This window comes from Heloderma suspectum, chromosome 15, assembly GCF_057233095.1.
Source record: "Heloderma suspectum isolate Gila_16-S chromosome 15, 16-S_ref, whole genome shotgun sequence".
NCBI lineage: Eukaryota > Metazoa > Chordata > Lepidosauria > Squamata > Helodermatidae > Heloderma > Heloderma suspectum.
The window spans coordinates 3,792,537-3,811,499 of NC_139472.1; the positions used below are offsets into that span (position 1 = coordinate 3,792,537).

Genomic DNA, 18,963 nt, shown 5'->3' on the forward strand with positions numbered 1-18,963 from the left:
CACAAGTGAAACTGCGCGTGCCAAGAGTTTCAGACAAGTAAGCATGATTATGCAGATTGTGTGAGACAAGCGTGAATCTGGTGAGCAGCCAGTGAATTATTTCCTCTGTCATTTTGCTGGATTTTGGATCCAATCTACTGTTGCCAAACGTGCCTTTGTCTGTACCCAGGTATAAATACCCGGAGAGTTATTTATTTATTAAGCGAATCCACGGATTTTCTTCCATACATGTCTGTCTGCCTTTTGTTCAGCTGAATAATAAAAGGGAACGCTTGGAAATAAGCAGAAGAAACGTTTTTCTTTGACAGCTGTGATATACACCCACAACTAAAAATAAGCTCCTACATCACCCAAGCCCGGGTCTCTACGCTTCCTTCTCTGTCCTCAGTGGATCCCCACAGACTTCGCCCAATTTCTCTCTACCACCCCCAAGCCTTCCAGTTTACAAGGTGGCAGCAATGGAAACTGCCCTGTCCTTCTGGGGTGGGGTGGGGTGGGGTGGGACACTGCCACCTGTCATCTTTACTTCCTAAAAATGTCTCTGGGACCACATGGGGCACAGAGGCATTCGGGGGTGGGGTGGGGGAAAGAAGATGGCCGTTGGAGACCAGCACTTCACTCTGAAGTTCTGTCAGTCCCCAGTCCCATTGCTTTTAATACTATTAAAGCGAAAAAATCACAGATATCAGCAGAGCACTGCTAGGGGGACAAGAGAAGGTATCTGCGACTGCAGCAGTAACTGTGGCCACGATATGGCCTACCCTCAATGTATATAAAGCCGCCCCCACCTACTTTTCACAACAAAATGGGCTCTGAATGCGTCACCTCCCTTTGCTCACCTCCCAGTTACCAGAGCCCTCACCCCCAGTTTTATGTGCAATGTATAAAATCACAATCACATCTAGTCTATTCTCACCTCCAGTTGTCGGTGTATATCCTTTCTGGCGAACTATGCCTTCGAACATCATCTGTTGCTTTTTCCCTACTGGAAAACCTAAGAATAAAAATTAAAATGCAGCCTTGTAACACTTAAGCGATGAACACAAATGCAATGCCAAATGCTCATTTTCACCAAATTACATATCAGCTGAATACAGAGATGAGGTTATTCATTTCAAGAGATAAACATATGCCTCTTCGGTTTCATGGTGGACCAATTAAGACCTCCCTGTAGCAAAATAAAGAAGAACTGACAATGGCTGTGTTAGGACGTTACAATAAACTATGGTTTATTGTTTATTGTTACAATAAACTATAGTTACAATAAACTATTGTTACAATAAACTACAATAAACTGTGGTTTATTGTAACAGGAGCAAGCCTAAGTGAGCCTCAGGCTTACGCACTCCCCCCTCCCCTGTCCTTCCATAGTGCTTTCACTTCCATGTTTTATTAGGTGCGGCTTATCGTTACATCTGAAACCTAAACCATGGTTAATTGTAACTATGCCTTATTGAAACAAGCCAGCTTTATAGATCTGAAGTTAGCTTATTTCAGTAAACCATAGATAAGCCTAACTGTAGTTTGTCCTAGTTCAGATATAGTGCTCAACTGATAATACTAAACTGTGGTTAGTCTAAAGTGGAAGCAAAAGCTTCCTCAAGGCTGTGCCAGAGCTGGGGAGGGAAGTGTGCAAGCTAAAAGGCTTGTTCCTAAAGTGTTAAAGTGTAAGGGAGTGCAACAGGGGAGACTGAACTCGCATGAATTCTTAGACCTGGAGTAAGCAGCCTGGTGCCTTCCAAATGTTTTTGACAACAACTCCCATCATTCCCGCCCGTTGTCCACGCTGGCTGGGGCTTATGGGAGTTATACTCCAAAAAATCTGGGTAGCACCAGGTGGCCTACCGTGGCCTTCAACCCTGATCACACCTCTGATGCACAACTTAGAGATGCAGGTGTAAATAAAATGTCGCCCATTTAACTCAGGGGAGAAGGGAAGACACTTTCTTCAATACAGCCAGCCAAACAAACTTGTGGTTGAAAAGTTTACCACGAGGTCAGTTGATATTCTGTATTGGACCACAGTGTCCTGAATGACTGGAGACTGACCACTACCTTCAGCATCACTGACTTTTCCACATGTATTCAATTCACTTTGAAGGTGAATTGGAGTGTGCAAAGGCCACACTTTCTGATTCACTAGAAGCAGGATTCGCTCTCTCTTCTGGAAGACTGAAAGAAAACCTTCAGATTTCCATGCAAAATCGTTAATATCTTCAGCAACCAGTCAAAGGTCCAGTTACAAATCTTTGTTAAAATATCATTAGACGTGAAACTTACGATACACTTGGCTCCTGTGATGTGGTTTGGGAACTGCCATCCAGCTGTGTAGAATTTCTTGTGGAAGAAGCCTCCTGGGATGATGTTTGGGAACTGCCAGCAGGCTGTCTAGAATTTCTTGTGGAAGAAGCCTTCCGCAATGTTGTTTGGGAACTGCCAGCAGGCTGTCTAGAATTTCTTGTCGTAGGAGCCTCCTGCAATGTTGTTTGGGAACTGCCATCCGGTTGTCTAGAATTTCTTGTGGATGGAGCTTCCTGCAAAGGTCTCAAAATGATTAGATCACATGTATACAACCAGGGGCCTTGTAAATTTGAGACTACATCAAACCCAGCCAGCAAGGTCAATAGTCAGGGGTTATGGGAGTTGTAGTCCAAAACATCTGGAGGTCACCAGATTGCCTAACCCTGGATTAGATGATCACCATGTGATCAGACTATGAAAAGGTTGTCTGAATTCACCGACATCTGGGCTCTAGCATCCAGCCGCCATATCATGGAAAAGGGCTATTTTACCCACACCTCCACCAGAGGTCCATGAAGCACTGTGGGCTTTGTCTTGCAAGTTTTACTTGATTGTATTTATAAGGGAAATGTAAGCATCCTTTTTTTGAGGGCCGCGGTGGCTTAGTGGTTAAGATGCTGAACTGCAGACCGGAAGGTCGGCAGGACAGCAGTTCGAGACCCGAGTGCCAAGTGCCGCGTGACGGAGTGAGCTCCCGTCTTCAGTCCCAGCTCCTGCCAACCTAGCAGTTCGAAAGCAAGAAATTGCAAGTAGATAACTAGGTGCCGCTTCGGCGGGAAAGGTAACAGCGTTCCATGCACCTCGGTGTTCAGTCATGCCGGCCACATGACCACGGAAGCGTCTTCGGAGAGCGCTGGCTCTTCGGCTTAGAAATGGAGATGAGCACCGCACCCTAGAGTCGGACACGACTGGTCGGGGACACCTTTACCTTTACCTTTTTTAAGCATCCTTTTATTTCTAGTCCGTGTCATGACAGGTTTATAACCACAGCCTGATCACAACTTCCGTTTTTGCTCACCACACCCATGGAGAACATAACAAACTGTGAGGAGAGAGATGAGCAAGAACCCACAAATTAAAATAGTCTGGTGACTACCTTACAGCAGGGGAAGGCAATTTGTGGCCCTCAATATGTTTTGGACTACCACTCTCATCAGCCCTAGTTGGCAGAGCTCAGTTCTGGTATTGAAAAGAAATTCTTGAGCAATACACGTGCCCCCAATTTACAGACGGGGTTCTAGTAAACAACAGAGATCCAGGCTGCAAACCTGAATTCTGCCCATCTATGCGTTTAAAAGTGAATAACATCCAAGACATGGAGTCATCAGTCACGAGATTTCCATGGGAACCAAGGATGTTGCACCATCTCCCCTCCCCCCAAAAAAGTGCTCCTTGGCTCGAAATTATGCATGTTTTTGCAAATCCTTTGCTTTTCAATGGAATCGTGGCTGTGCTAAATAACTGAGTTCTATGTGGTTTCTTTAGCAGCCATCCTTATACACTGGAACCTTGGAGTGAACACCGATGGCTGCAGCACCATTGGAGATGGGAGAGAAATTACAACACTGAGACCATGGGAAATGCAAGCAAAATAGGAACTCTAAAGAAATGTTTGCTATCTCTCAGTTTTCTCTCTAAAAAAACTTGCGGAAAGTGCTGTTGACAAACAGAAGTGAAACTGAAGGGTCACGACATCGTAACCTGCAAACAACTGTGAGTAGGGAATTATGAGTGCATAGGGATGGGCGGATCACTTACCCCGTTTCAGGTGGGAGGATCCACGGGGGGAGGCAATCCATCCCTCCCCCCGGAATCTGTCCAGGCCGGCTCCACTCCGCAGTGAACCTGCGGAGCCGGCTGCTGGCTCCGCAGCGCTGGCGATACAGCCGGCCGCCATTGCTGTGCTGTATCGCTGTGCTAAGTCCGGACGCAAATGGCGACCACTATACCATTTGCGTCCCTGTTTTTTCACGCGATAGGCTACACAAATATCTATGTAAATATAATTTGCAATATACGTAGAAAAGATTCTACACGGGGCATTTATTTTGTGCTCGTGATTCCTTACACACGGTTGTTTACGGGTCCTTTTCATGACATCGTCAGCCTCCAGGGCACATCCAGAGTTATTCCATCTCAAAAAGATCCAGAACTAATGAGCTATCTTTTAAACTCGGAATGTTACGTGATTAAAATAGCCACTGGATGGCACTGTTTCATTGAGTTCTATGGAACCTTGAAAACGGAAAGCTTCCCCTCTCAGCAATCATGTGGTCGCTGTCTGGGAGCCCGCTGTAAACGTGGAAAGGCTCCACAATGGGAGGACTGCGGTTTTTTCATTAATGTAAAGGCAGCCTGGGAACTAGTACCTATCCTTCACATCGTGTGGGGGAGAGAGAGATCGAAAGCAGAACAGAAATACTTAAATGTCATAATTGCTTGAGGCTTTGGATTATGCTCTTGGGAGCTCTGTTTAGTTGAAAGAAAGCCTAGTTCCCTGATTTACCCACAAATGAGTATGCTGCTTGTTCAGAAAATGGAGGAACCAAAGAAATGGAGGTTGATGATCAGCCCTTTTGATCATGATTTGAATCAATGACAGAAGGCAATGGCATAAATAATATAATGTATTTTATAATGTATTTTAATGGTTTTAATTTTTGTGAACCACCCATAGAGCTTCAGCTATGAGGCGGTATAGAAATATAATGAAATAATAATAATAACAACAACAACAATATCTAAGGTGTGAATAGCAAGCACTTCAGATGTAGCATCTAGTTGTACTCCTTACATTGTAAGTGGCCCAACTAAAAGTAAAACTACTCACAAAATTAGCAATTGCATGAAAGCTTTTAAAAAGAGTAAATAGCACACACGGGTCCCTGATCTGAATTGGAAGCCCAGGTGGGGAGGCAGCTTTTACTCTTTAAGAACATAGGACTGTGTACCTGCCGTCACAATAAACCAGGGCTCTGGAGAAGCCCGGTCTATCGGGATCGAGCAAACACGCTTGTGTCTGCTGTTTGACCGCTCTTGCTTGTCTCCTCTTGCCAGCAGGAGCAACTAACAAACCATGGATTCTTCATCCAAGGTTTAACATGACATCCGAAGGAGGGATTACGTGCTTGTCTCTCCCCACACTAGTCCATAACGTATGGTTTGTTGTGGGCTTAGGACTCTGACTGTTTGGGGGGAGAGGCAAGCCAGAATCCCTGGATGTCACAATAAATGTTTCTGGTTCGGATGTCACGTGTATGGAGGGTCTGTGGTTTGTTTAGCCACATAGAAGCATAGGATAATAGGGTTGGAAGGGGCCTACAAGACCATCGAGTCCAACCCCCTGCTCAAGGCAGGAGTCCAGTTCAGAGCATCCCTGGCAGATGACTGTCCAGCCTCGTCTTGACTGCCTCCAGTGTGGGAGAGCCCGCCACCTCCCTAGGGAATGGGTCTCTTTGGCTCCTTCTTCTTGCAGGTGGAGCCAAGTGGAAGCAATGAGGCAGTGGGCCCACAGTTGCTCAATCCTGATCAACCAGGTTTTCTCTGGATTCCTGGATTATTGTGAAGTCCAAACCACCCCAGATAGGGCATCTTTTTAGGAGGCAGTCTCCTGGTGCTGTGTTTCATTTGGGATGGCTCAAGGCTTATTTCAGGGCACATGACTGCCCAATTCCTTATTGCCTAGTGTGGCCTGGGGGTTTCTGTGTTAAAGGCTGCTGTTGTCCAGAGCTGCCCCTTTTCAGCATGTACTGTAACTCCTTTGCTGAGGGAACTGCGCTGGCTGCCTATTCGCTCCTGGGCCAGGTTTAAGGTTTTAGTACTAGTGTACAAAGCCCTAAACAACCTGGGACTAAGACACGTGAGAGAGCGCCTTCTTCTTTACCAATCTGCCTGGTCACTGTCATCAGAGGGCATGCTCCTGGTGGTTTCCAGGTTCTCCACCTGGAGAAGAGCCTTCAGTGTGGTGGCCCCCTTCCTGTGGAATTCCCTGCGTTTGGAGGTCAGGCAGGTGCCAACGTTGTGTTGCTTCTGGCGCCTCCTGAAAACACTGTTATTTCGAGAGGCCTTCCCCGAGTGACCAGGCGCAGTTTATTAAGTTGAGAATCTGTTTTTTAAAAATGTTTTCATTGTTTTAATTATGGGGTTTTATTCTTTTATCTTGTTCACTGCTCTGAAATCTTTGATGTGGAGCGGTATATGAATATTGTAAATAAAATAAAATAAAATAAAACAAAGAATTTTGTGGAAAACCAACCCTGACGCATCTTGCAGGGATCAGTCTCCAGTTCATGGTGTTGTACAAAATGGGGTACCCTAAAGCTTATTTGGGGGGTACAGTAGCATCTGCACCTCAATTCTGAATCCAAATTGCTTGTGAAGTGCTGCACTGATCTTGAATAAGGACTTGGGAATTAGGAACCAACCCACCTTGCCAAAGTGTATGATGTGGGGTGGCCAGTGATAATTCCACAGTCACCCAGTAAAAAAAGATGGAAAACCTTATTAGAATGGTAGGACACAGACAGGACTTTTCCTGGTTCCTACCTGGATATCATTCACAACCAGTGGAGGCTGGTGGCTCAGATTTTTGGTGGGGCAGTGGATCCATTCTGGGTTTCAGTCTGAACCAGCCAAAACTCTAAAGGAGCTACCCACAGTGCTGGATGCATTTTGGGGATAGGGTTAAGCACTGGATAGCTCCTTTGGATTTCTGGCTGGTTCTCACTGAAACCTGGAATGGATTCATTGCCCCACCGAAATCTGAGCCACCAGTCTCCACAGCTTACAACTGCTAAACACCAGAAAGGAAAGTAAAACTAACTAAATTAAGGGCGTTGTCTCTAAGAAGCCATGTAAAAAAAAAATACAGTTCAACAATGAAAGATCCCAAAATATCTATGACAGGTTTTCCCCAGGATATTGGACTAAAGCTTATTTTGGGGTTCAGGGAGGGGAGCATGTAAATACTAAGTTCATGCAGCTCTGGGTGAAACAAGGAACTAGAACTCAGCCTCGGCAAGGTTTACACCACGTTGGTTTCTAAAAGGAAATGAATAAATCCCCAAACAACTCTAGGGATCCACTAGGTCGGACTAAAAAGCCTCCCAAAGGGCGCAATGCTCTGCATGTCTAGACCAAAAAAGGTTCCACAACTCCCTGCATGCCCCAGTTGCAGGACTTTGTTCCGCCCAAACATGCGTAGGATTGTGCCTTAAAAATGGCGAGCAAGCTTTCGAGTCCTCCAGAGCGCTTCATCAGGCTGCCCTTCCCTGGTATTTCCCCTCCCCAATTTCCTGTTCTTTTGGGGAGGCAGGGAGGGGAGAAGCTGCCTGTGCAATGGGGGTGGGGGAGGCTCAGCCCCTCTCATGGCGCTTCAACGCTCACCTTGGAGTTATCGCCGGAAGAGGCCCCGCCATCGGGGGATCTGCGGCCAGAGCTGAAGTCATCTGGGGGGCTCTCCGGAGGCGGCCACCTGCACCAGAACTGCTGCTGCAGTCGCTGGACCTGGATCAGCAGCACCACGGCCACCAACACCGGTATGGCAAACCACATCATCTGGAGCGGCATTGTGTCGCTCTTGCACTGAAATGGAAAATAAGAGCTGAGTTAGACAGGAACCCAGGACGAACACGGGCGAAGTTAGGCAGAGCAGGCAAGGAGCAGCTGGGACAGGAAGGAAGTGACAGCAGCGGAAGTGACAGCAGCAGCAGAAGCCACAGTGACCGAGGATTTCTGTTTTCACTGCCTTTTCCACAGTGGTGCAGCGAAGGATGGACTTCGGGGCTAAGGGCCAAAGCCTTCGGGGGCCAAAGCCCAGAAGGCTTTGGCTCTTGGCCCCTAAAGGCTTTGGGCTTTGAGCCCAAAGGCTTTTGCCCCTTCGGGGGCAAAAGCCTTTGGGATCAAAGCCCAAAGACTTCCGAGGCCAAGGGCCAAAGCATTTGGGGGCCAAAGACTTCGCGGGCCAAGGGCCAAAGCCTTCCGGGGCCAAAGCCTTCAGGGCCAAGGGCCAAAGCCTTCTGTGGCCAAAGCCTTCGGGGCCAAAGCCCAAAGCTTTCCAGGGCCAAAGCCTTCCAGGGCCAAGGCCCAAAGCCTTCCAGGGCCAAAGCCCAAAGCCTTCTGGGGCCAAGGGCCAAAACCTTCCAGGCACAAAGCCGCCGGGGGCCAAGGCCCAAAGCCTTCGAGGGTCAAGACCCAAAGCCTTCCGGGGCCAAAGCCCAAAGCCTTCCGGGGCCAAGGGCCAAAACCTTCAGGGGCCAAGGGCCAAAACCTTCCAGGGCCAAAGGCTTCCGGGGCCAAGGCCCAAACAAGGCACTTTGAGAAGCCGTGGATTGTCGTTAGGTTGTTCATGGTGGTTAACAAGCCGTAGTGCATGGTTAACAGGCCACCCTGCGGAAAATGTCAGCGGGCGGCCTACATCTGGCTATGTAGGGCTCTCAAGTGTTTAATATTCTTTCTTGATCGTTTTTTAAAAAGTATGAATGTTCTTAATTTGTGCAGTTCTGTTATGGAAATTTCAGTTGTAATAGGGCTGTTATCCCATGATTTTATAAGCTAGGCTGAGAGTGCCTTGGACTGCAAGAAGATCAAACCAGTCCACACTCCAGGAAAGAAAGCCAGACTGCTCACTTGAGGGAAGGATATGAAAGGCAAAACTGAAGTACTTTGGCCACATCATGAGAAGACAGGATACCCCGGAGAAGATGCTGCTGCTAGGGAAAGTGGAAGGCAAAAGGAAGATGGGCCGACTGAGGGCAAGGTGGATGGATGATATTCTGGAGGTGACGGACTCGACCTTGGGGGAGCTGGGGGTGGACAGCCGACAGAAAGCTCTGGCGTGGGCTGGTCCATGAAGTCGCGAAGAGTCGGAAGCGATGGACCGAATAAACAACATGTCTATTCTACCTCTGTGTGAGATTGCCATGCTGAACAAAGACACAGCGCCTCATCAGAGACTCAGGAATGCCAAGAATGTGTTTACGTAGTACACAGCTCTCTCTCTGCTGCGTCTCTCTACGCATGCCTGAGTACGTAAAAGGTGTTGTCTGTTTCCTGTCTCCCTTTCAGCTAGACCAAGAAAGTGGTAGAGAGCAGGCGTAAGACAGCCCCCAAAGACTTGTGCATATAAGCCTCTGGATCACATTACTTGATTGTGATCTTTGTTGGTGCATTAGCCCCAAAGGTTGCCTTATTCTGCAGAATAAAATCGTGTTGGACCAGATCTCTGCCTCCTCTCGTTCTTGGTAAACAAATTAGAAGGTCTACCAGGGAAATAACACAATTTTTGTAACAGTTCTGCTAGGATTGCCACCACTCTGGGAGTGGCCTGGAGTCAAGAATCAGCATCAGTCTTCAGGAGACTGTTGAAAACAATCCTGGAGATTTTAGCAGTTTGGGATTATGTAAAATATTTGGAACAGGAGAAAGAAATCCCCAGGCATAACTTCAGTCGGAGTTGGCAACCCCATGCACTGGGTTCCTGGGAGGGTTTCACTCCGTCTTGTTTTTTTATCGTCGCCTCACACAGCCCGCAATTTGGAGACTGTTTATTGTACTGTGCTGAAACTGAAAGGCTCTGAGCATGAGCAGAGTGCACAGAAGAAATGTGTCTGTATGTTATACTTGTTTCGGGTGAAGAGACTTCATCTTTAGGAAATATGGAAATTGGTATTCAGTTTGGAGAATAAGAATAGTGTTTATATTAGCGTTGTGCTGAAAATGTCTCCCACATTTTAGACCACTGCCGAGAAAGGGAGTTTTCAGTTCCGCATCACGTGATGTAGCTGTCTAAAGGAGCCCGTTGTAATCCTGCAAAGAAAACAGAAGCAGATAGCCCCTGAAAAGTTGCAGGATTTTAGCCTGGTGTAGAAATGCTCTTGGTCACCACCAGCTCAGGCTCTATTTGCATATTGGTAAAGTGTGGATTTTTGTTGTTGTTGTCCCAATATGCATCCCTTTATTCTTGCATCGAACCTCATTTGCCTTTGAGTTGCCCAGTGTTCCAGATGGGAGAGATCCTACCACGTATCAAACCAACTTTATTTCTTGATATTTGATTCATCAACAGACGCAACATTACTGCAAAGGATCGGTGTAGTGCGAAAATGCTTACATGAAAAAGAAGGGATATGTCAAGCATGGCAGGGTAGCAAAGCTACCTAAATTAAATGAAACCGTGACATGAAAAAATGGTAAACAATGTACTAGAAATTTATTATTTTTTGGAAACAAAATATAGTAGAAAGATAAAACAGTTTTTCCACTAACTTATTGACAAAGTTTTATATTGTAGATATATTGCAGTTCATATTGGTGTTGTAAACATCTAAATAAATTTTTAAAAAACCATTTTAGTGGGTTGGATCTAAGCTTCACCCTCTGGAAACAGAAGGATTCCTTCCCTCCACGGCAGTCTTTCGATACAGCAGAGGGATGCTGCTTGTGAAAGGGGAGGGGGGAGGCAACTTTTAGAGAAATAATTGGCAGTGTTCACACACCTATGAATATTCAAATTATTTATTTATTTCACTTTGAATGGGGCCTGGAAATGGACTGGCAGCCAGTGCAGCTGGAAAAGTACTGGTGTAATGTGATCTCATTGGCCAGTCCCCAATAACAATCCCTATTTTGTTACCAGGTGAAGTTTGTTACCAGCTATTTTGGACCAGCTGAAGTTTCCAAACCGTTTTCAAACGCATCCCCACATATAATATATTGCAGTAATCCAGATGAGAGGTTATCAGAGCATGGATAACTAAAATACATCTAAAAATCTAAAAAAAACATGTACACGTTTTGATTTTTTAAAAGAAAATATATAAAAAGTTGATGCATAACAAACTGCACAACCATCATCAATCAATAGACCCCTCTGATCGTCTTTTGATAGATTTATCTAATGATTGTGAGCGTCTGCAGAAGTTCTTATCCAGTTCCAAAAGGACCTCATCTGCTGATGATCTTTTAGATGGTTCTTTTGAAAGCATTTTCTTAATCATGGATGCCTGCAAATAATGAAAAATAAGTTAAGAGATATTATTATTAATAATAATGAGCAGGAGAAAACTTAGCAGTGGGCATGAATAAAAGAAAGCTAATGGAAAAGCTTTTCTTGGGGTATACCTCAGTTGGAAACGTCTTGGTAAATTCTTCTGGAAATTCGCATTTTCTGATGTCGTCCCATTTCTGAGGAAATAAAATATACAGTGAACATAATTTCTGATGACACAGTTATCAATGGCTCAATTCAAAGCTGTGATCTTCAAGAGAGACCCCATCTGCATAATTGCCCCAAACTTGGCCCCCTTTTTCCTGAGTGGGGTGCGGAAATAGGGGTAAGCATACATACATAATGCAAATCTCTTGGCATGGGTCAAAGGCAGGGGTGAGGAACCCTGTTGTCAAGGGCTCCTTGGAGGGCTCTCAGTCTAATCCAGTAGCCAAGTCCAGACACAGACAAAGGGATTCTTTTCAAAGCTTTATTCTTCTTTTACAACTTAACAGCTCTACAGGTAGCAACTAGATCTGAGCAGCAGCATCCCTATGCCCTAAGTTGGAACAGTTGGTCCCCGTTTGAAGGGCAATTACTGGCAGACCCCTGAATATAAGGACTAGGGAGAATCCCTCCCCTTTTCCCTTGGATCCTCTGGGCGCAACCGTTCTTTGAGCGCAAACCATTTGGCGCCGCTCTCCGCGTCTGCGCCGCGCATCCACCCAGTCTGCAATCTGTGCTGAGTCACTCCCTGGATTGCTTTCTAAACTAGGAATGTGGGTGGGAGGAATCTCCGTCAGCTGTTGGTCCTGGGAAAAAAGGAGCGCGCTCCTCTCCCGAAGGAGCGACTGCTCTTCCTCAGCATCAGAACTACTCTGGGATTCTATGGGCTCAGTGTCCACCCTGACACCTGTTGCCTTCCAAATGTGGTTGGACTACAATCCCCATCATCCCTGAGCACAGGGCATGCTGGCTGGGGTTGATGAGGAATTGCAGTCCAGCAAGATCAGGAAGGCACATCCTTGGTCTAAGGCCTAAAGAGCGAGTGAAGATCAAGCATAAAACAAGCCTAGCTGCATCTGGGATGGAACATCACCCTGACTGAAGTGGGTGAAGAGGCAATATTTCTTGCTGCCCTATTGTTTGGGGGGCAGGTGTATTGGGCTTCACAGAGCATGTCCGACTCAACACTTCTCACACTCTTGGTCGCGTGACAAAGGTGGACACATTGCTCAGCGGGAAGGGGAAGGCAACGGGTAGGAGACGTACTGACCTGGTTTGCACCGCTGCAGGGTAGTTAATAAGCCATGGTGGCTTGTTAACCACCCTGCACATGCTGTTGTGGGGTTCCAGGGTGGGAGTGTGTGTGTGTGTGTGTGTGTGTAGTGCGTGTGTCTCTATTTTTAAATGTGTGGTTACTGGTTGGGAGGGGTGAGGCCATTGTTTGGTTCCCACGATCGCGGCTAGGGAAATGAGCCGCGGTGGCTTGTTAACCACCCTGTGCAGGCTGTTGTGGGGTTCCGGGGTGGCTTGTTGACTACAGCGACGAGCTACTCTGGCTAGGTTTGCACAACACAACAAGCCCAGCTGCCAAGGGTGACTACGCTCATCTCCCGGCATGCAGCAGGCCCACAGGGTGGGTGAAATCAGCCACCGTGGCTCATTTCCCTAGCTGCGATCGTGGGAACCGAACAATGGCCTCACCCTTCCCACCCTTAACCACACATTTCAACCATCACCACCCTGCCCTTGTCTAAAACACCATTCAAATATGGCCATTCAATGATGGTCAAAGTGCACAAAGGAAAAAGCCTTGAGGGCTACATGCTACCTCCAGGACCAGAGGCAGTGAGCCTGTGTACGCCTGTTGCTGGGGAACATGGGCAGGAGGGTGCGGTTGTGCTCATGCCCTGCTTGTGGGTTCCTGATGGACAGCTAGCGGGCCACTGTATGAACAGAATGCTGGACTAGATGGACCCTGGGTCTGCTCCAGCAGGGCTCTTCTGATGCCTCACTCGTTGCCCTTCCAAACGTGAAAGTTACTGATTCAGGAGCAGAATCCCTTTAATTTTTTCTGCCCCCATCAGCTGGAGCCCAAATCAGAAAACATGGAGCTCACACACCCAACTTGTACCCTTGCTGAGGGGAAAACCTGGCCGAGCCATTGTCCCATCCTCCACACACACACACCCCGCTTGACAAGAGTAGGAGAGGGGAGATACTGATGCTCTGTGGAAGGGGCTGCTGTCTGGCAGCCTGAGAGAACTGGGATGCAACGTCTCTGCAAATCTGTATTACATTTGCAAAACAGCTGCCAGGATATGTATTTTCTATATGTGCAGTATATAGGAAAGAGGGGGCAGCCAGTTGAACACTTCTCTCCCTTGCCCCAAACCTCTCCAGCTGCATCAACTCCTAGAGATGCTGGATGCATTCGCACAACACACTAGCCCATGATGGGCGACTAGCCATGCACGGTGGGTTGTTTTCATGTGCATTTTTCCAAAGGCACGCATCAATTGTGCACATCGTTAAAATACACATCCTTCTCCCATTGCTTAAAGAGGGCTCGTGCGCATTTTTGAAAAGTACGCATTTGTTTCATGCACATGCTGCTGAACGCATTTTTTTGGGTCTGCGAATCACATTGCAAGCTCAGAAATGTACGGACTTTGATCGCAGACTGTGTACAAGTCCATGTTTGGTCTGGAAGGTATGAACTCGGTGCATCCTGATCAAAAAAGAACTGAAGGGTAACATTTTTGGCTGGCTAAATTGTTGAGCTTTACTATTATATGTCAACTGAAGAGCAATATATGGTTATTGGAAATGAATTGTAGGCTTGCTCCCTTGCTATAAGACTGATGATATGATACTGAAATGTAATGTTGATTACCTATGCTGCACTGAATTGTAATATTGGCAGTCTTATAGGTAGAATTTTTAAAGCAGAATGAGATTTGAAGTTTGTGTGTAATGGAGTTTAAATTTAATCCTTTTAAGTAACTTTCTAAAATATTTTTTTCTTTTTCTTTCTTCTGCTCTTCCTTTTTTGTTATTGCTGTGTCCTCTTAAGAATACTATGTTGTTGGAAACTGTAGATAATGATTAGATTGTTGGCATTGTTTATTTCATTTATAAAGATAAAAAAATAGAACAAAAAGTATTTAAAAAAAATGAACTGAAGGAATTTTTTCAAATATCCCTAGTGTGTGCAAATGTGTACAATGCCCCCCCCCAAGACACAGACCCCCATTCTCCCTTCCCCATCATCGTCTGCAAGTGTTTGTATCGTCACCCTGCACTGATCATCCTATATACCAATCGCAGAGCCATTCTCAGAGTGCCGGGCCTTGCACAGCTCAACTGCACAACTCACACACAAGGGGGAAGTAGCAGCAGGATTAGGGGAAACCCACAGTTTGCAGAAATGCACACAAATATTTAGGGGGGGGAAATCCTAAAATCGAAAATGAACCAATGTGGCCACAGAATGTTGTTTGTTTCTTGGCTGGAAGGAGGCTGAAGCCAAAGGAGAGTCACACCCTTTCTCCAACCTGGTGCCCTCCAGATGGGTTGGACTATGGCTCCCAGAATTCCTCAGTCAGCCTAATCCCAAAGCAGGGGATTACTGCAAAGCGGCAGCCAGATCTCAATAGGATATGTAATTCTTAAGAAATAACGGGCTGGCAAATAGTAAGGAAGTTTTCAGGCTATTTACCTCTATTTTCTCCGATGAAGTTGCAGATCTGTACAGCATTTCAAACCATATTAATCCTAATGGAAAGATATCCACTTCCTTTCCGTAGTTGTTCCCCACCTGCGGAGAGCAGAATAAAAGTAGATTAGGTGTGCAATGAAGAACACATTGCGAGAGAAGGGCAAACCCTACCGGCTTTTGAGAGAAGTGGGAAGGCATTGGTCTTTAGCAAAGATCGTGTCTCAAGACGAGCTGTAGGAATTGGCTCTTTGTCGTGACCCCAGCCCGGAGCCGCAGCTGAGATTCCGACACAAGGGAGGAACCAGCTGGATCGGAAAAACCAACGGGGCAAGCCACAGAAGTGTCGAACCCAATCCCCGGCTTCGAGCCAGGAACCCCTTTTATTTATTTATTATTTATTTTCAAAATGTATAAACCGCCCTTCATCCACAAGGGATCCCAGGTGTTCAGGACATAAGCAAAAGAGAAATACACTGTCACAGAAATAACATTCCAAAATAAGAAGCATAACATCTATTCAACCAGCAAACCAATAATTTTACTTAAAAAAATACACTGAAATGCCTGGACAAAAAGGAATATTTTGGGTTATCACCAAAAAGAAAGCAGGGGTGCCACCACAGAGAAGGCCCTTTCTTTTGTAGATGCATAGTGCACCTCTCCCAACAGCAGGGATGTCTATTTCTTTTTTGGCTTGACGGAGTGTATGTTTATGACTTGCTTTGTGTCTGCAAGCCAAGCTGCAGGCTATTCCCTGAACTCCAGGAACTTTTTTGAGCGTTTGGGGGGTGGAGGGGGGAGTCCTGCAACAAGCACAAATTCAGCTGCCATTTCTGCAAATTCGGCCACAATTTGCGCAAATTTGGCCACATTCAGCCATAATTTGCACAAAGTACAGAACCTTCCACCACCACACCAAAATGTGCACAATTCCTGGGAAATCCATGAACTGGCCCAACTTGTTGCAGATCCGGTTCAGGTGCCGCAGAGGAAACCATTTCCGGGGGGGGGGCTGAGCCTAGGAAAACTCATCAAACTCCTCCCCCAAACAGATTGCTCTGACATTTCCACCCAACAGTACATGGAGAGGGGCTGATCTGAAGATCTCTATGCACAGGAGGGAGGATACAGGAGGAGCCATTCCTTAAGATATTTGGGCCCCGAGCCACTGAAGGCTCTGAAGGTGATTGCCAGCAAGTTTAGTTGGGCAGGGAAGTAAAGAGGGAGCCCATGTGCATCTTTCAGGATTGGGGTAACATGACTCCATCCAAGTCTGGGATGTCCAATATGGTGACCATGCCCATCAATGTGCCTATGGACCCCTTTCTTGGCACCCAACAGGCATCAAAACGTCTTATTTTGAGTGTTTTTTAAAAAATTGATTGGTTTTTTTTTTCACCTGGGAGCCTGGCCTGCTGCAAAGCAAAGTGCTGCCCTCCAGCACCACCTTTATTTGGGATCAACAGAGCGATTTCGTGTTCTGGAGCTCCGTCTTGTACTTAAGGTACTGGGGCAAGTTATTTTCATTTCCATCTCACCAATATGCCTTCTGGGAAATTATTATGTTTGTGACCAGCCATGCCTACCATGGCAGCCATTTTGTGAGAGTACCCATGACATTCCCTCAAAATTCCTCATGTGCCCACCCATCAAAAAAGGGCTGGGGACTGCTGTTCTAGGTCATTTTGTAAGAACCTTAGCAGCCACATTCTGGACCAGTTGAAGGTTCCAAACCATCTTCAAGGGCAGCCCCACATATAAGGCATTACAGTAATCCAACCCAGAGATTACCAGAGCACATATTACTGTGGAGCTTATGGATTACCTGTTCAGGGGCGATATATAATTTCCTTTCCTTGCTTTTTGTTCTGTTCACCGAAAGGTCATCTACTCCCGAAGTCACTAATCCAAAATCACCTATCTTTATTTTATCTTGAGAAGATATAAATATATTTTCAGGCTGCATTAAAAAAAGAAAGAAATTCAGAGTAATATCTATTAGAATTTTTCCATGCATTACTCCTGCCTATGTGGATTAGCCTGGGCCAGTTCAGATCCAGATTTTTGGGATAGTACAGTCATCTCATACTTGGGATGCTAGGTTCCTTAGAATTATGCATCTTGAACTCCACTTGGAACAGGTGTGTGTATATAGTGTATGTGTCTATATTTTTTATATATACACACACACATACATTCGATTAGTAAATTTGTAATTACTGTCTGAATAAACTATATTTTTAAATGAAATATACCAAACTTGATAATTGTATGAGTAAATGAAGTTAAGCTTAATACATGTTATGTTCCCAAATAACACAACTTTAGAACTTTAAGAAGTGCTAAGAAAAAAGTACTACATCTTTTTCTGTCCCCCCCCATTTTTCTTTCCTGCAGAACCCCCCCCACACACACACACTCACACATACCCAGCTTCAAAATTTCCAGGCATTTGGTATCTCTAATGTCTCCTGTTTGCATGCTTCCATGTGAACGGTAAGCCAGGACTCTGAAGAATTCTGGCTTAGTGTTTTATGAAAGCACAGCCACAGTCTGGCTCAAACCCTATGTGTTTTAGGCTGCAATCCTATACCCACTTACCTAGGAGTAGGCTCCACTGAATGCAGAGGGACTTACTTCTGAGTAGACACTGGGCAGAATCCAACAGGGTGCTTATGCCCCACCGATTCCCTTCCGTGAACAGTGGGACCGCCAATCGCATTGTGCAAGTGGAACCCACTGCTTACGCAAGGAAGATGTAGCACTTCCTAGGGGGAGCCCTGAAACACACGGAAATGCTCAGTTCTGGAAGGAGGCAGGTCGGTGGAGCCCCCTTACGCGAGCTCTGCCGACCTGCCTCCTTCCAGAGAAGAGCCTTTATGCTCATTTCGGGTCGCCCCGGAAGCGCCAAATCACCGTAGCACAAACATGGGGGCCGCTTGGCAAAGGAACTGGCGGGGCGTAAGAAAAGCAGCAGGGCTGTGAGGGCCCCACTGCATCCTGCCCATGTGCAGCACTGCCCTGTACGACAGCATCACTCCCTCCAGACCTCTGCGGTGGGGCTTGCCGGGCGTTTCAATGGAGGCTGCAGCCAGCTGGACATTTCTGTCCAATGTTTTTTTAATCACTCAGACTTACTTTCTAGCCTACTTACTTTGAGATCCCGGTGAATTAAGTTCTGAGAATGGATATAGGCCACTCCTTTTACTATTTGCTGGAATTTCACTGAACCATCGACCCCAGAACTTGGCATTCCACTGTTTTGTTCTATCCAGCGTTTTAGCGTTCCATTCCCACAATACTCCATTTGTATGAAGATGCACTTGTACAGATAGGCTTTCCCCGAGCTGTGAACAAGAAGAACATTTATTGTTTCCTACCCTGCTCATCTACTTTCATAGCCAGAGCAGCACAGAATAAACACTTGACACCGGCGGCCTTCCAGACGAAGTTGGACTACAACTCCCATCATCGCTGACCATTGGCCATACTGCTCGGAACTGATAGGGGATGTAGTCCAGCAACATCTAGGGGACCACAGGTTCCCCACCCCTGGGATAAGAAACAAAAACCAACACAACCATCACGAAATTGCACGATGCACCGCAACGGAGAGAACAGCTCTGATAGCGCCCAATAATAGTCTTCAGACACATGTAGGAAGAAAGCCAGACTATGAAGCACGTGGTCTTCAATGTCTATATACTAATGCCCAGAGTATGGGAAACAAACAGAACAAACTTGAACTCTTAATACAGGAGGGAAATTATGACTTGAGAGGTATAACTGAGACTTAGTGGGGTGACTCTCATGACTGGAGTACAGCAATTGAAGGATATAACTTCTTCAAAAAGAACAGGAGGGACAGAAAAGGAGGTGGGGTTGCACTGTATGTGAAAAATACATATCTCTGCACAGAAATACAGGAGGATGAGCTTGGTAGCCCCATCGA

General features: G+C 46.2%; 2 protein-coding genes across 3 annotated transcripts in view; both read right to left on the minus strand.

The window, feature by feature from the left end:
* The window catches only part of LOC146335208 (interferon-induced, double-stranded RNA-activated protein kinase-like), a 28,209-nt gene extending 20,246 nt beyond the window's left edge, over positions 1-7,963 (minus strand). For both annotated transcript variants that reach the window (XM_084821816.1, XM_084821814.1), the window contains exons 1-3: positions 7,687-7,963; positions 2,281-2,534; positions 917-994 (exon numbers count right to left, since the gene is read on the minus strand). In XM_084821816.1, coding sequence (XP_084677942.1) covers positions 917-994; positions 2,281-2,534; positions 7,687-7,869 — 515 coding nt within the window. In that variant the 5' untranslated portion in view covers positions 7,870-7,963. The remainder of the gene's footprint in view (positions 1-916; positions 995-2,280; positions 2,535-7,686) is intronic.
* Positions 7,964-10,493: 2,530 nt separating this feature from the next.
* The window catches only part of LOC146335209 (uncharacterized), a 30,487-nt gene continuing 22,017 nt past the window's right edge, over positions 10,494-18,963 (minus strand). Inside the window, exons 13-17 of the mRNA XM_084822324.1 lie at positions 18,166-18,358; positions 16,837-16,971; positions 15,012-15,110; positions 11,422-11,484; positions 10,494-11,303 (exon numbers count right to left, since the gene is read on the minus strand). Of these exons, the coding sequence (XP_084678450.1) occupies positions 11,154-11,303; positions 11,422-11,484; positions 15,012-15,110; positions 16,837-16,971; positions 18,166-18,358 (640 nt within the window). The 3' untranslated portion in view covers positions 10,494-11,153. The remainder of the gene's footprint in view (positions 11,304-11,421; positions 11,485-15,011; positions 15,111-16,836; positions 16,972-18,165; positions 18,359-18,963) is intronic.